The sequence below is a fragment of the Dryas octopetala genome, chromosome 2 (assembly GCF_963921425.1).
Source record: "Dryas octopetala chromosome 2, drDryOcto1.1, whole genome shotgun sequence".
Taxonomy (NCBI): Eukaryota; Viridiplantae; Streptophyta; class Magnoliopsida; order Rosales; family Rosaceae; genus Dryas; species Dryas octopetala.
This window is the reverse complement of record NC_141367.1, coordinates 32,949,410-32,966,123: the sequence shown is the minus strand read 5'-3', so window position 1 is coordinate 32,966,123 and position 16,714 is coordinate 32,949,410. Positions and strand designations below refer to the sequence as shown.

Here is a 16,714-nt window from a genome sequence, read left to right as displayed (position 1 = left end):
TATAGGTTTCCCTCTTTGTTTCCACATTTTTGTTTTGTTTACTAAATTATGTTTGTGAAGATTTTCATATACCTTTCTAATATAACTTATTGGGGATTCAATCTATTCCAAGTAGCTTGTGGATTGCAGACTTTGTTATGTAGAGTAGCAAACTGAATAAGAAAGCCATGCTTTTAAATTTTCAGCCTTGCCCTGGCCTTTATTATTCTCTGCTACTTCTAGCCATTGGATTCTCATCGCCAACTGTCTTTTCACAACATGTGTGAGATGGATTTGTATAATTATGCATTGGCAGTAGGGATTTTCATAGTTGTTTTAAGAAACCGGCTAAAATTGCAGGGATCGGCTCTGCCCCAGGTTGGGTCGCCGCAATCCTTGCTTTTCTGGAAAATCAGAACATATGGGCAAAGAGAGGAGGGAGAGACGAGCATTTCGGAGGTGGTCTCGCCTCCATGAACCGCCGGACGACAGAGATATCGCCGGTCAGACATAGCGAGAGAGAGAGAGAGCGTGAGGTTGGGAGAGAGAAAGGGAAAGTGAGAGAAATGAGAGAAAGAGAGTATTAGCAGGAGAGAGAAGAGAAGATTAAAAAATAAAAACTGAATTTTAAAAACTTACTTATGTAAGTTAAAAACTACACTAATAACTAGTTAGGAAAAAAAGAAAAAATTTGGTTGACCCGCTCTCTTTTTTGCCAGGAGGTTGACCCATTCGTTTTTTTGGCCAAATAGGTTGACCCACTCTTTAATCAAACAAAAAGACTCATTAGATAAAGTTTAATAGATACAGGAATCGATATTTGTTACATTTACCGTCCATCCCTTTCAAATGGAGGTGAAAACTCACATAAGTAACTAAGTAAGTTATGTCAAATAATCATTAGACCACAAAATTTTTAGTTAAGGCGTGAGAGGTAGACAATAGAAATTAATAAGTCAAAAATGGGGATAGATGTTTCCAACCCAAAATCTCTAGAACTAGTGATATAGACAATAGAAATTAATAAGTCGAAAATGGGGATGGATGTTTCGAACCCAAAATCTCTGGAACTAGGACTCTGTCATCATGTCAAACAACCACTAGATTCAAAAAAATAAAAACTGTCAGAGAATTATCGAATAATGTATATTAAATTAATATGACTCTACATCTGTAAGAGTGATGATTAACAAGATCATCACTAAATGTAGTTTGAATAATTTTATTATTCATAAATGAAAGGGGCGTCATTCGCCCTTTCTTTTTCACCCCCAAACACCTGTACACAAGTCTGAATAATACTACTATAACACTGCAATTGCAGTGGTGCATTCGTATATACTCAGCACAGAAGTACAAGAGGTGATTGAAGAGAACCCTTCCCCAAACAAATAATTTAGTTTCATTAGCTAACAAATGAGTATGTGATGGAGATTGTGAGCTAGAGATGTCTTTGCGTATGTGGATTTGCACAAAGAGACACACAAAGGATACCAACAAAAAGCTAGAGGTTGTTTCCCAATTAGGAGGCCTTAAGCTGTTAAGCATGTGTTGTGTACTTGTGTTTTTCATTTTTTGTGGAGGGGGATTAAATTTACGTGTAGAATAGGCAATTTGACAGTGCTTCCAAGTTCCAACTGAACTGTTTGTTTGTGTACTGTGTTGCTTACACTAATAAATTTTAGAACAATACTTGGGTCACTCCTTGGAGATATCTCAAGGTCACTCCACTCTCCCCAAATTTTGATTTCGGTAATGCCGGCGCATGATCGGAACCGTTTATTTTTTAGATCACCTATTATAGATCTTTTCTACAAAAAATTAACTCAATCGGAAATCATTTGGTTGTATAACTGTTGTTGATTAAATAAAAAAAATTAACGGTTTAGTAAAAAAATCACTCTTTAATTGAAAACTATCTATTTTTCTATTTAATTAACAACAGCTATATAATCAAACTACTTTCGATTGATTTTATTTTTTATAAAAATGATCTTTAATGTGTTATCTAAAAAGTGAATAATTTTGATCATATATTAACATTGTCAAAATTAAAATTTGAAAAAGTAGAATAACCTTGAATTACCTCTTAGGGTGACCCAAGTATTGTTATAAATTTTAACAATACTTTCTATCATGCTATCTCCTATAGTGTTGGCCTCGCCCCCACAACCAGACAACCAGTGGGTGCTTTTATTGGTTCCCACATAACATAACTTTTCTGATTGTCTCCATTGAAAGCACAAGTGAGAAATAAAGGGAAGGAAGTATGATGACTTTCTATGATGTCCAATCATTCAATTTTTGACTGGCTTCACATGCATTCCAATTAGTGTGTGGCTCCTGTAACCAAGGAGTAAAATTTCGGTTTCGAGGAAATTTTCGATGGAAATTTCGATGGAAATTTTCGCGGAAATTTCGATTAAAATTTCGATTTCGATAAAATTAGACAAAAACGATGGAAATTGCTATCAAAATACGGAAATTTTGAATGAAACTTGACCATATGTTTATTTAACATATTATCTATTACATTTATAAAAAATATTGAAGAAACCAAATTATATAGTAGGTTTCATATGATATAAGGTAAATATAATGCGCGCTGGACAAATACTGTTAAATAAAATTAGTATAATGAATAAATGAAATTAGTATATTCTTTATACTCTATAATCTATAGACTAAATCCTAATACTAAACTCTATATACTCTATATACCTTAATACTTTTTATACTCTATAATTTATAGACTAAACCCTATATACTCTATAATCTATTCTCTATATTGTTTAAGATATGGTATAACCGTATAGGATATTAGTGTTTAGGCCCTTTAGGATATTTTTAATTATTTTTTATATATAAATAAATATATAAGGGTTAAAAACAATTAAATAAAACACAAAAATGGCCAAATGAAATCCGAAACTTTTTTTTTTTCTTTCCAATTGCCCAAAGTTCCCAAACCTCAATCAACTCTAAACCTTTTTTTTTTTTTTTTCCTTTTCATTGTTTTCCAAATTATTTGTTTTTATTTTATACTTAAAATTAAAGAAGGGCAATATCTTTTACCAAAAAAAAAAAAGGACAATATCACTCACATTGCTATATTAATAGTGAGGAGCCTATAGGCAAGCTCTCTAATATTAGATATTAGATATTGCCTTATTGGATGTTGGAATATTATTATATATCATCTAGCCCAAATATATATATAAATTTATAATATCCAATTAGTGAAGTAAATAAACACTTGGTTGATATTGTTTGATACCCCACACTCACACAATTGCGTCCAACTGCCAAATTACTGTAATAGCTAGATATTTTGGTTTTATATAATGACTATTCAGAATTCATACTCAATTTGGCTAGATATTTGTTTGGAGGAGTCAGCCACACTTGTACTGTATCAAGAGAAAGTTTATTGGAAGTTTGGAATCATTATAGAAAAAAAAAAAAAAAAACAATAAATATAAACCATTATTGGCGACAAGGCTTTACGAAAGATGTTGGTGATCGATCACCATTGCTTGGGCTTGACATGCGGCAGCCTTGGGATTTTAGCCTCTTGCTCTTTATTTTGATAGCAATCAAAAAACTCACAGCCTCCAGCTCCTCCATTCCCCATTTCCCCTTTCTTTCCTTTTTTTTTTTTCTTCTTTCCCTTTCTCTCCACAGACTCCACCCCGTGCTTCTCACTTTCTCTCTCTCTCTCACTCTCACTGTCTCACTCTCTCTCTCTCTCGGCATCCCCATCACCAGCCCACCATCACCCTCATCTCGCCTCTGCCACCGCCCCCCGCCGTCGAAACCCACTGAAAACCCAGCCCCTCTTCTATTCCTCCCTTCTTTTCTTCCTCCCTCCACGGCCTCAACTTCCAAGTGAGAAAGAGATCTGAGTTTGGGGAAGATTTGGGGCTGATCTGAGTTTGGGGGAAAGATCTCAGTTTGTGGCTGGGCGAAATTTCGGCGAAACTTCGACGAAATTTGGCGAAATTTTACAAAAATAAACATATTATGAGTTCGAAATTTCGCCGAAATAATACCGAAAAATAATGGATCCGTGATAAAATTTCGGGACTTCAAAAAAACGAAAATTTCGCCGAAATTTTCGAAATTTCATTCCTTGCCTGTAACTTTGCAATGTAACCTAGATGAGTAATGTTTTTTGGGGAATGCTATCCACCATTCACCTTCTCCAATTCATTTTCTTCGTGGATCTTCTTTTTTAATATTCTTATTCTAAGTATATTTTTATGATTGAAATCGTTTATTTTTAAAAAAATTATTTGAAGATCATCTCTATAAAAAATTAACTAAATCAAAAATCGTTTGGTCATGTAATTGTTATCAAGGAATAAAATTTTAGATTTCAATGAAATTTCGATGAAAATTTCGATGAAAATTTAGAAGATTTTTAAATTTCAACAAAAATCAGACAGAAATTGCTATTAAAATACGGAAATTTTGAATGAAACTTTATCATATGTTTATTTAACATATTATCTACTACATTGATAAAAAACATTGAAAAAACTAAATTATATGGTAAGTTTCATGTAATATGTGATGAATAAAATGCGCTCTGGAGACAATACTGTTAAAAAAATGCTTCACTAATTAATAATTATATAATGAAATTACATGAATAAATCATCAATGTAGCAACGGGAAGTAGCAAACTTACTCAAAAAGGATTTGGAAATTGTCTTCGATAGTCAAATTGAGCCTAATTGGGTTAAAAGAGAACCAATCCAGTGGCAGCAGCGGCGATAACGGTTTACCTAAAATTTCAATTTCACAAATTCTCGAAATTAAAAAAACTAAACATTAAGAGAATGAAACTCCATGGTGAGGGGATAAATTTTTTTTTTATAATTTATGTTTACAACTAAACGAAATACCAAAATGGCCAAATCAAACCCCAAATAAAATCTCAAACCTTTTTTTTTCTTTTCAATTGCTTAAAGACTTCAAATCTCAATCGACCCTAAAATTTTTTTTTTCTTTCCTCTTTTTTTTTTCTTTTCTCTTCTTTTTTTTTTCTTTCCTTTTCCTCTTCTTCCCCCGTGACTTCCAGGTCTTCGTCTTCTTCTAGTGGTCTTTCTCTTTTTTCTTTCCTTTTTCTTTTCTTCCCCCTTCACTTCCAGTTTTTCTTCTCCTAATCCTAGTCCCTCACTCCATCCTCCCTTCCTAATCTCTCTCTTCCATCTCCTTCCCCCGACCTCCTTTTCTTCCTCCTTTCCCTCTCCAGATCTCTACTCCTCTCCGACGACAGCGCGCCGCTGCAGCTTCTTCTCCGATCTGTTCTCTCCCTCCGGCGACGGTACTCTGCCTCTACCTCCCCTCTCCCTCTAGTCTCTGCCTCCCCTCTCTCCCTCTGGTCTCTACATCAAAAATTTCGGCAAAATTTCGAGAATTTTGGAAAATTTTGGCAAAATTTCGAGGATTTCGGAAAATTTCGGGAAATTTTTCGAAATTAATTTGGTATGGTGTTAAAATTTTCATACCCCTAAAAAACGAAATTTTTGACGAAATTTCACTGAAAATTTCAAAATTTTACTTCCTAATTGTTATCAAATAAACAAACGGTGAATCAAAATTATTACCAAAATCATATGTTTATTTTATCACAGTTACATAACCAAGCGATTTCCGATTAAGTTGATTTTTTACAAAAAAGATCTTCATAATTAGATCTAGAAAATAACCTGTCTCGATCATAAAATAACATTGCAAAATGAGAATAATAAATGAAAATATCGACGTAGAAGGTAGATTAGAAAATGTGGATATCATTATATGTGGGGAGAGTAAGCCAAATTCCCATGTGAGGATCTAAGTCTAACACATGAATGACATGCTCTAATACTTTGCTGTAAAGTTAGTATCCAATCAAAATCAGTTAAAAATTAATAGAACTATGAAGAGATCCCAAACATTATATATTACAAGTTTACAACTTAAGGCTTAGAATCTCGAATATAGAATTCTATACTCAACAAGGCTGACAATCTGACATGCTATGGTGCACTCTACTTAATGGTGTATCTGGTGTTGGTATATCCAGAAAATAGAAAAATTAAAGGGAAAGCACTAAATATAGATGGGACACACCAGATGGTCCAGATACACTATTAATTAGTAATTCTTTATCCGAGCCAACCTAACACAGTATGTCATTATTAACTCTGTGCATTAATTAAATAAAGCTAAACCTAATTTTTAATCTTTACCATAAAGATAAAGAAGAGACTTTAAGGTTTCAATCAGAAACTCATGGAGATATCTACAAAGATCAGATTACGTAGAATCAATCAAATGAATAATAACAGAAAAAAATGGTGGGTGTTATAGAGCAAAGTGAAAACAATAAAATAATGGGGGGACATTATAGCATATGGGATATGCCAAAAGTATATATTATATACAAAGGTGTAAGGACAGGAGTCACAGGACCCCAAAATACACTTTCTTTTTAGCCTTGTTCAATGGAATCTCAGTGGGTCTCCCACGTTCCTTCCAACAGTACGTCCAATAATGGTTCAACTCTCATTCAAAATTACCTTGATCACCACCACAGGTACACAGCCCTTCTGCATATTTATCTCTTGCTCGTTTGGCCGATTCCTTGGGCTTTCACCTTCCTCTCACAACATGTATGTAAGACTCACCGCATAGCAGCGGAACCCACATTATATCTAACCAGTACATACAATAATTTTTTCCATCGTGAGGAACCAAAAGTATGGTACAACTTGGAAGCATGGCCATACCATGCCCTCGTTTCTGTAAAATTAGAGGAAAACCAGGCCCTACATTTTGCTTTACCTTGCTGCAAAACGGCGGGTGACTCGAGGCGTGGGGACGACTACATCTCGACCGGATTTCATCAAAGCAAGACGATCCTTAATTGTGTTATCAAATAATCTGTTGTCCGGATTCTCTGCATAGCAAACATAGTAACAGCCAACACAGGCATGTGGTAGTGCCATGGCTATCCTGGTCTGAAGCATCAAATCATTAAACATTGATTACATTAGGTCTATTGAATAGCTAAACAATAAAGACTAAAGAAATTGACTAGTTGATCACATGGTTTATATGCATTAGATATATAATAGAGTATGAACAGAGAGACTAGTAAAATTAATAGGGGCCACCAACCATAAGGTATCCAATGAAGAATGTAAGAAGGGAAATGGTCGCTGTGAAACTTTGGTGCACTCTGGTGGTCCAAGCAGCCACAACTATGACACAAATAGAGCCGCTGCAGACACCGGTTAGGAAGCAGATTGAGCTGGTAATGTCGGAATCGACAATTTGTTCCATTTCTTGTCTTTCGAACAGCTCCCAAGTCTCTTGTGATGCCTTCACAAAACCCTTTCCATATGCTGCTATCTGGCATAAACCAATTAAGTAGTTTTAAACCATTGACCACAGATGGAATTCATATAAAATTTAGAAAGGCATTGAAAATTAGGGTATAGATAGTGACTGCATTATAAGAAATTCAGAATACAGAAAATAATAATCACAAGTGAGTTGGCAAGACCACAGTAACTTAACAAGAAACTTGAGAAAAAATGCCTAAATATACCTATAAAAACTGTTATGGACAGCATTTTAGGTAAAAAAATAACTTGCTGGTGAATATAAAAGTATATGCTGATGCTTTGAATCATTCTGAAATCTCAATATCCACTCATGATCTTACATGGCATTTGAGAATGACTAAAATTTGGCCTTAACAAATAGATTGCACGTACACTTCTGACAACGATGTTCCATCTAATTTGATTCATTCAATAACAAAATATTAAGACTTTTGTCATAGCAGGTAAGACCTTTTGGCAATAACTCATTTATAGATAATCTCATTGACACAAGCAGAAGACAAAATCAGCTGTCAGCCTAATTCGTTATCCATATTATTCAAATATGATAATGAACAACAGTAAAATCATCAGTTGGCTAAACTAATATATTTTGCAATGCCAAATAAAGCCCTTCTGGTTGAGAAAGAAGCAAGGAACCAGTGTTATAGTTCTTCATTGTTTTGTGCATGATATGCAAATGAAACTGGAGAGAATTAATCAAACAAGAAATTGCTAATGGCATATCTTAAAGGTACCTGTACGAAGGCCCAGCCATTGCCATATCTGAAGATGGATTCCATGACTCTGAGACAGCAATGTGCACAAGAAAACATGAACTCATCTTCTCCCTCAAGTAAATTTAAAGCTCGAGCAACAATTCTAAGTGCTTCAATAGAAGGCACAAAGATAGATCCAAAACAAGCACTTCCAAGAGTTTTACTCAAGGCTCTCTGGAAGCAAAATTGAGTATTGGATTGCATTCCTCTGAGATAATACAGGGCAATTACCCTACTCACGGTTATATTTGCAACATTCCTCATTACTTCGGCTGTCCAAGCCAAGCTTAATACTAATAAAATTATGATCAATGGGGGAAAGTAGAAATTCAGGGCTCCAATCACTGCTAGAATCCATAGAGACATCCACATAAATCCTACCCCAAGCATCCAATAAGTGGGTTGATTCAAATCGGGGAACTTTGATACGGGTTCAAGTGATTTGATCAATATCCTGCAACAAAATCCAATCCGCTGCGTGATCCAACAAGCGTATAAGCCATTGCCTATTGCAAAGGCAATAAAACAGACTCCAACACCATCAGTGGGAGGCTTTTGGAAGCAGATTAAAAGAATTCCGGCAGATAGAGACATGAGAAAAGTGATCCATAGTATGAAATGAACCATAAATTTAGGCCATTCCCTCACGGCCTTTTGCCATGCAAATGCAAGAGTAATGCTCAAAAGAGATGCAGCTTCAACTTGTGGTAGAAAATACTGTAACACCCTTTTCTCCTTTCTTTTAACACTGTCTGATGCTTCTATCAGCCCCTGAATTCCCTTGAATAAAAGAAAACCAACAAGCCCAATAGCCGCAACCATGTGCACAAGGAACAGAAACAGAGATATCTTGTTGGTGTATTTTCTTGAATTCAATGTTGTAATCGATGGCTGGACAACAGATTGAGAGAAAACCCCAGAAACTATCAGATTGTTGACTTACAAATTGTGCACAAACTTTGCATATATAGTTGCTACCCATGAAATCATGCTCAAGAAAGATACCCAAAAAAAATCCCATTCCACAATGGAAGCAAAAGGGAAAAAGAAAAAACTTAAAAAATAAAAATTGGTACTATCCCATTAAAATAAAACTTCCATTTTAGCATTCCTGCTGAAATTTAGATAAACTGCTTTTTAAAAAGTTATTTAAAAGGAAAAAAAAACTAAGACAAGTTTGTTTAATCAATGAAATATCTTCTTAATCATTCCTTTGACTTGAAAATCACAAACTGCAAATTAATTAACTATCGTATGCTTAACCTTGTTAATAAAAGTTGAAAAGAGAAAAAAAAAAACTTACTTGGGGGGTTGGTGTAGAGCGAGGCTGAGAAGGGTGGGGAGGCTGAGAATGGTGGGGAGGTTGAGAGAACTGAGCAGGAGATGGAGCACTACCAACTCCTCTGGTGTTATTACCATGAGAGAAGTGAGAAGGAGGTGGGGTAGCAACTCTGGTGTTACTATTGATGACAATTCTCAAAGGGTTGGTGGGATTAAGCCTCTGCAACATTGACATATGCACATCTCTCTGATTGGTGTTGCCAATATTGCTCTCTGCCACCACCTCTTCTTCAAAACCCACTTCACCTTTCTCAACATCTTTCACTTCCTCCTCTTCCTTCCTCCCATTTTCCTCTCTCACCTCACGCTCTTCACCTTCTCTCTCCACCACCTACATACCCACCATAACCAAAGCTCAGACCTTTTGAAACTCACATAAACATAACCAACAAACAAAGCAAACAAAACATTAAAATGAATAGTAGAGATGGGTTTTTTACAGGTCCTTCGGCACCCATGTCAGCGGTGATGACGTGGCTCCGGCGGCGGCGGCGGTGGAGGTGGTGCTGGTGCTGGTGCTGGAATGTTTTTGTTTTGTTGTTACTTGTGTGTTTGTACGTTTTGGTGTGTAATCAATCCATCCCTCTATCTATGGATCTATGGTTCTGGTGGTGGATGCTGATGTTATGGGTTTGCTGTTTTTTTATTTTTTGAACACTAATTACCTCAGAGTATCAGAATGTGTGGGACCCACTTGCACATGTTCATGACCAACATGCTATGGTAGCGCGTGGGTGATACTGCCAATGGGAGAGGAGTGAGGACCTAGTGGGATTGTATCAGATTGAGAATGAAGCACGTGGAAATTGCGTTTGTCTGCAGTTGAATGTGAGGGTTCAGAGCATAAACAGTGGACAAGAGGTTGAATTTTCCTGAGGTTTTGATGCTGATGAATTGCACGGCTGAGATTGATGGTGGATGAGATGGGCAAGATTTGATGGTGGCATTGACTTTGATGCAAGAAAAGGACAGAGAGGCGTATGCATAAGGGAAATGACCCCAGCTTATCGTCCTTGTATTGTGTTTTGTTGTGTTGGACACTTGGACGTGTTGTGTAAGACACTGCAAAGTGCAAACTTCCCAAAACTAAAATGATGTGGAAGTGGAATTATTGCTTCTGTTACTTCCATTAAGATGAACCATTATTTGGCATCCATAATCTGATAATCAGTTACGTGAGAAAAACTTTCTCTAGGAGAATAGAACCAAGGCCAATAAAGTGGAGTATACTGTTCTAATTAAATCCCCAACTTACAACGTCAAAATTACCTATATACTAAAACTGAACAAAGGCCGTCCTGTAGCTTAAGAATAGTGTGTTTCCTTTTTTGCCCCCTTTTTTTTTTTTTTTTAGTTACTTGTCATTGTAATTAGTGGGTTATTTGGGCCTGTTTTGGTCATTTTGCATCCTTTTTTCTTCTTTCCCTCCTTTTTCTGTTTTTTTACGCCCCGTGCCATTGCTCTCCTTTTCTTCTGTTTCCCCTCTCAGTCTTTTTTTCTTTTTATCTATGTGCCATTTTGTGAATACCGGGGTTGGGTCTGCCCTTTTTTGTCATTCACCCTGATTATTGTTAGAAAGCCCAAAACCCAGAAAATACTGGAACACTCTCATCTCACGCGCCTCTCTCTCTCTGTTCTCCTTCGTTCTCTCTCCTTCCGCCCCCTTTATCCGGCCGTTTCTCCACCGTCCGGCGACGTATGCCGGCGATGTGTCCCGATTTCTTCCTCTTCTCTTCCTATTCATTTCTATGGTATTTGATTAACCCAGAAATTATGCCAAAACTCGAAAAGACACCCAAACCCGATCGAGTCCTCAGGCGGCGATCCGTCAATTCCGGCTGAGTTGGGATGTCGGACCGGGTGGGTTTTGTTCCTCCCATCGTTCTGAGGATGAAGGGGTCTTCAAATTGCTCAACCGACCGCCTTGCACGGAGTTTCGAGGCAGAGAAGTCCGGCGGCCTTCCGCCGCCGATGTTGGCAATTCCGGCGGCGGATGGTGATGATTTTGGTCGGGTTTTGCTCCTCTCTTCCAGGCCTTTCTATTGGTGTGCTTGATCTAAGTCAATTGGGTCCCGAAATGAAAGCTCCAATTCGAACCCTAGCTCCGCTGCTGCCACCGTCACCTGCGACGGCTCCGGTGACTTTACGCCTCAGGTTTTGTGTGAGTTTTACTCCTTTTTGTCTACTCTATCTGATTGTCTGATCGAATTGTTCAATTGGTTGTGAAATCTGTATTTCTAGGTTTTGTACCCACTGCCACCACGATTCCCGCCGGCACCGGTGACTTGATTTCTGTGTTTTAATTTCAGGTTCCCATACTTTCTTGGATTTGAAGATTGGTTTCTTTTTTGGGGTAAGGTATGGTTTTTTTTCGCTGGTTTTAGCTTTGTTATGTTTCTGTTCAACTTTTAACTCTCAAGGTTTTGGTTGATTTCTATAAAAAACATTTGAATCATGCCTTAGTGAGTATCCTCAAATTCAACAAAATTTTGGGGTACTATAATGACTGAGTTTTGCTTATTCCCTTTTTCACTGCAGATATATTGCACTAATGGAGATTTACTTCACCTGGCTTCGTTCTATTCTGAAGAAGACTCATTTGGTAAGCAATTTCAGACATTATTATTCGAATTGTTTTTGTTTTTAGTACAAATGGTTTTTCAGTCTTTTAAAATAGGCAGTTTGGTTTGGTTAGATACAAGTTAGGAATTGTAATTAGATTGGTTGAAATTAGTGGTATATATAGTTTAATTTTCGTTTATTTGACAGCTGGTTTTGAAGTGCTTAATTAATTTTAATTTTATTGTTGGATTGAGATCTCTCAGAAAATATCAACAAAAGTGAAAGGACAATATATATTATTGTTTGTATGGATTGGTAACTTGGATTTTTGTTAAAATCAAAAAACCTAAACTAGAACCCTCTGCCACCGTGACCTCCGCTGTGTATGGCTCCGGTGACCGCTATTTTGAGTGTTTGTATGGATTGAAATTGGTTGATAGCTTGAGAACTCTGATTTTGTTTGTAGCCGCTGACCGGGTTGAGCTGGATTGCATTGAGATATGCTAATTTCCTAGGTGAATGAACATGGTTAAAGTGAATTTAGTTTAGGTTGGTACGCTGATCTAATTGGTCATTACATGATTGAATTGAGATGTTTTTCCTGTTAATGAAAGGACTGGATCATTCTTGATTTAAGAATTATTTGATGATGTTCTGCTATTAATTGAATAATCGGATTATTATGGACTGCTAATGGTAGCTGATTGTAGACTTTGAGCCGCTACATCTGCATGCAAAATTTATATTCTCATGTGAAATGATTCTTTGTAGGATAATGGATAAGCATTTGAAGTCCCTTGCTTCAAGGCATCTTCATGCCAAATTCATCATGCTGGATGCAGAGGTCAGTGTAAACTTCAATCACTATTTCTTCTGTTGTTGCAATTAATGCAGCTTTTCGTGTTAACTTGGGCTGACCCTACTTCATTGCAACCTTCCTTTTTGGTCATTTAGTTAGGAAAGTATTTCGATGACAAATTAACCGTTTGAAAATGAAATGCAGAATGCACCCTTCTTCGATCGTCACCAAGTTAGGAGTCAAAACATTGCCTTGAACTTTATAAAAAATTATATATATATAATTTACTAGATCAATTACCTCAGCTGAGCTAAATAATTATATGTTATATATATGCATGACAGTGTAGTAATATATTAATATATAATTTACTTTTGTGTGATATATTGTTTTGTTGCTGGAAAATTTGACACTATTTCTATAATTGTCTGTTAGTAGTTCCTCCACTCACTCTCTAGGAGCTGCATTGTCCAGGTAAATTTCTTATCATTTTTTCTTAACAGTGTAGTAATTTATATAAATGGATTGGGGAACTTGAGGGAGAAGAGTAAGTTTCATCTGGCCATTATTGCCCAGATGAAGCTTAAGCAGATAAAGAGAGGAACATGGGACTCTTTAGACTTTTAGGAAAAGAATGAGTGAACATAGAGAGGAAAGTGGGGAAGATTTAGAAGATAACAAAGAGAAAATGACAAGTTGATTGTTAAATTGTCTCCATTATTTCCAAAATAATTCTTTTTACAAGTGAACTATAAGTTTAAAAAATTTATGTAACAGCTTCATTTATAAAATTTAAATAATATATAAAAAGACATCTTAAAAAATGTATGTAACAGCTTCAATTAAAAAATGTTTGTACAAAATTTACATTTATGATGTACTCTACATTTAAACAGTTGTTCTCTGTATATATGTATTCATCCATCTTTTTCTTGGGCTGGCCCATTTATTCCGATTTTTTGTGTTATGTATAGCAGCCTCTAAATATCATTAATTGATTCGAACCATCCAATATGAAATCACTGCATCTTAGCTTGCCATGATATGTTAGATATTAATTGAATAATTGGATAATTAAGAAATGTTAATGGTCATGCTGTTGGTGATTTGTGATGGCTGTGATGATTTTGATTGTTGATGAGTTGGCTTGAGTTGCCAAAATAGTTTTCATATTATGTGTCAAAGGCTCACCGTTTCTTAAGCTACAGGGACAGAACCGGGTTCACACTATTCTTTAGCTACAGGGACAGAACCGGACAGAAACGGTGAGCTGTCAATTTCTGTTTTTTGTTTCTTTCCCTCTTTTACTTGACCTTTTCTTGGCAGCCAAACAGAGGCCAAGCCAATTAAATTCCAATTGACTATTTGATTGCAGCATTTTATTTTAACTGGGTGTTCATTTTGTGAGCTTTCAATTTTCTTGATGTTTAAGATCTGAATTTCATTTGCTATTGATGTCAATGTTTACATACATATTTAGATTTTCATATTGGTGTTGCCCACAAGCACTGTCTGTAAGCCTCAGGCTCAAGGTAAAGTCTCCACTTTTTTCTCTCCTCTGATCTCTCTACAATTTGTATAGATTAATTGGTATTGTCTCTGTTCCTAATTTCTCTTGCTCTTTTAAAACCATTTTAGGAAGCTATTTTGATCAATTAGGGTGACTAAATCTTCTACTATTTGATAAAGATTTGGATTTAACAATCTAACAGAAAATTGTGAGCTGTCAATTTATGTTTTTTTGTTTCTTTCTCTCTTTCACTTGGCCTTTTATTGGCCGCCAAACATAGGCCAAGCCAATTAAATTCCAATTGACTATTTGATCCCATGTATTCTTGGGACTTTATAGCATTAAGGGGTGAGAAAACTAACTTTAGTAGTATGGAATGCAGGCATTTCATTAGAGAAGGATGGAAGGAAGAATTCCACACCCGCGGCGCCGCACGGGCACATTTACTAGGTATAGATTGATAAGGAAGAAAATATTCTAGCCTACTTTGTGTTTAGAATTTTTCTTAAACTACTTTTATTGTGGCTGAGTATGCGATGCTTATTTTGCTTACGTCTTGATCTGAAATAATTTGAGTTATTTTTCCATCACAAAATCAAATACACAATTTGATCATTATTTACAATCTTTATTATCTTAAATTTCACAAAATAATATAATAAACTATATTTTCATCTATATATATATATATATATATGTCACCAGTTTTATATACTCAAATCACAATTATCTTTTCACTTTTCTCACCTGCAACAACACACAGGCACAATAAATTGCAACACCTCAAAGACATGTTTTATACTTCTTAAAAAATTGCATATATGACTATAAAAATTATGAACCAAACTATGAAAACTAATTTCCAACTTCCTCTGTTTATACTTCTCATCCTCTTATCTCCAGCTTACTGTCCCTCATTTATTGTGAGATCTTACATTAATGTCATTTTTAACAATAGGTTAACTTCTCCTATTGTGCAAAGCTGCTTTTCATTGGTTAACTTCTCTCTCTCTCTCTCTCTCTCTCCAGATCTTTATGCCTTAGTTAAAAACTCTCTTTTTTTTTTCTTTTTTTTTCCTAAGGCTTCCTTACCCTGCATTATTGTGAGATTTTTAGTTGAACTTCATTTTTATGCATGAATTAATTTCTACTGTTATGTAAAACTACTTTCAATTGGTTAGAGGTGTTCCTTCTGATTCAATGGCTTAAATTGCAAGAATCATTTTGACCAGTCTCTTCCGATCTTGCATCTTATCAATCTCATTCAAATAAAGTTTTTACATTCATATGTGTTTTTATTACACTTTAAAGAATTTGTCTGCACTTTTAAATTACATGGACTCAAATTTTACCATTATACACACTAACAAATCACATTTTTAAAATTTCAAGCAAAGAAAACGAGAATCCCCCTGCACAAGGCTATGAAGGAGATAAGCAGCCCAAGAACACTGAAGATGAATCCCCCAAAACCTATTAAGTCACCTGTGAACACTCATCCAAGAACTTTTGAACAATGACCATTTGAATACTGCCCATCTTTTGTTTACTATGACATACAATTGTCTAACCAAGTATTGTAATATTTTTTTGAATGTTGTTTGGTTTATTAAAATATCATCAATATCTTAGGTTTATTAAGATATCATCAATATTTTAACATAACAATTAGCATATAAAACATATCATGAATCCGCATTTTGTAACTTAAGCTTGACATTGATGTATATATGTAAAAATTTTATCAGCCTTACGCACGTTTTATAAGCTTTTAAGACCCGCGGTATCGCACGGGCACTATTACTAGTAAGTTTCTAAATATAGATTTCTCTAATTAGGCTTTTTTTTTTTGCCAAGATTTCTCTATTTAGGCTTAATTATAGTAATAATCTATGAATTTTATCACGATTCCCTTTTGAGTCTGCGAATTTTTTTTCAATTTTATAGTCTATGATCTTTTTCACACCATACTTTAAGTTCGTCAATTTTAAGACCATTTCGTTAACGGGTCATGTGCACACATTTGACAGAATGGACTTAAGTATGTAATTCTGTCATCAACTTTAGTATGTAACTTGAAAAAGTTTGTGGACCATAAACTCAAAAAAAAAAAAAAAAAAATCGAAGACTCAAGTGGAAATCATGGTAAAGTTCTAAATTGTTGCTATAATTAAGCCCTCTATTTAAGAGAAGAAAAAGGTTGTAAATGTTATTAGGTTCAATCCTCGATACAGTTTAATTATTATATGAACAGTTCATTTTTTACGGTTTCAAAATTAGTATGGATTGAGCTGTGTTGGAGTCGGTTTGGCGGACTGAACCTTACTTAGGAAAACCTTACTGACCATGTAATTCAACAAGT

General features: G+C 35.4%; 1 protein-coding gene and 1 long non-coding RNA gene across 17 annotated transcripts; one reads left to right on the top strand and one right to left on the bottom strand.

Moving 5' to 3' along the window:
* Positions 1-6,314: 6,314 nt before the first annotated feature.
* On the bottom strand, positions 6,315-10,061 carry LOC147295921 (Plasma-membrane choline transporter family protein). The gene is made up of 5 exons (XM_086232363.1): positions 9,922-10,061; positions 9,444-9,812; positions 8,120-9,031; positions 7,153-7,386; positions 6,315-6,992 (listed from the first exon to the last, which is right to left on the bottom strand). Exons 1-5 carry the CDS (start codon positions 9,937-9,939, stop codon positions 6,813-6,815), a joined length of 1,713 nt encoding a protein of 570 aa, XP_086088489.1. The 5' UTR covers positions 9,940-10,061; the 3' UTR covers positions 6,315-6,812.
* A 961-nt stretch (positions 10,062-11,022) lies between these two features.
* Positions 11,023-16,102, top strand: LOC147295920 (uncharacterized). Of its 16 annotated transcripts, XR_015120759.1 has the most exons (10): positions 11,023-11,642; positions 11,791-11,839; positions 12,020-12,083; positions 12,815-12,887; positions 13,278-13,316; positions 14,051-14,107; positions 14,323-14,374; positions 14,481-14,560; positions 14,735-14,802; positions 15,745-16,102. It is a non-coding gene; the product is annotated as an uncharacterized LOC147295920 (long non-coding RNA). The 16 variants fall into 16 exon arrangements; XR_015120756.1 differs by lacking the exon at positions 14,481-14,560 and having other exon boundaries at positions 11,026-11,642; positions 13,281-13,316; XR_015120754.1 differs by lacking the exon at positions 14,481-14,560 and having other exon boundaries at positions 11,027-11,642.
* The last annotated feature ends 612 nt before the right edge of the window (positions 16,103-16,714 follow it).

Coding starts and splice junctions, on each gene's coding strand:
- LOC147295921 (XM_086232363.1), bottom strand. Junction 9,032..9,443: donor GCTCTACACCAACCCCCCAA/GTAAGTTTTTTT, acceptor TCTGTTGTCCAG/CCATCGATTACAACATTGAA. Junction 6,993..7,152: donor TCTTCATTGGATACCTTATG/GTTGGTGGCCCC, acceptor TTGATGCTTCAG/ACCAGGATAGCCATGGCACT.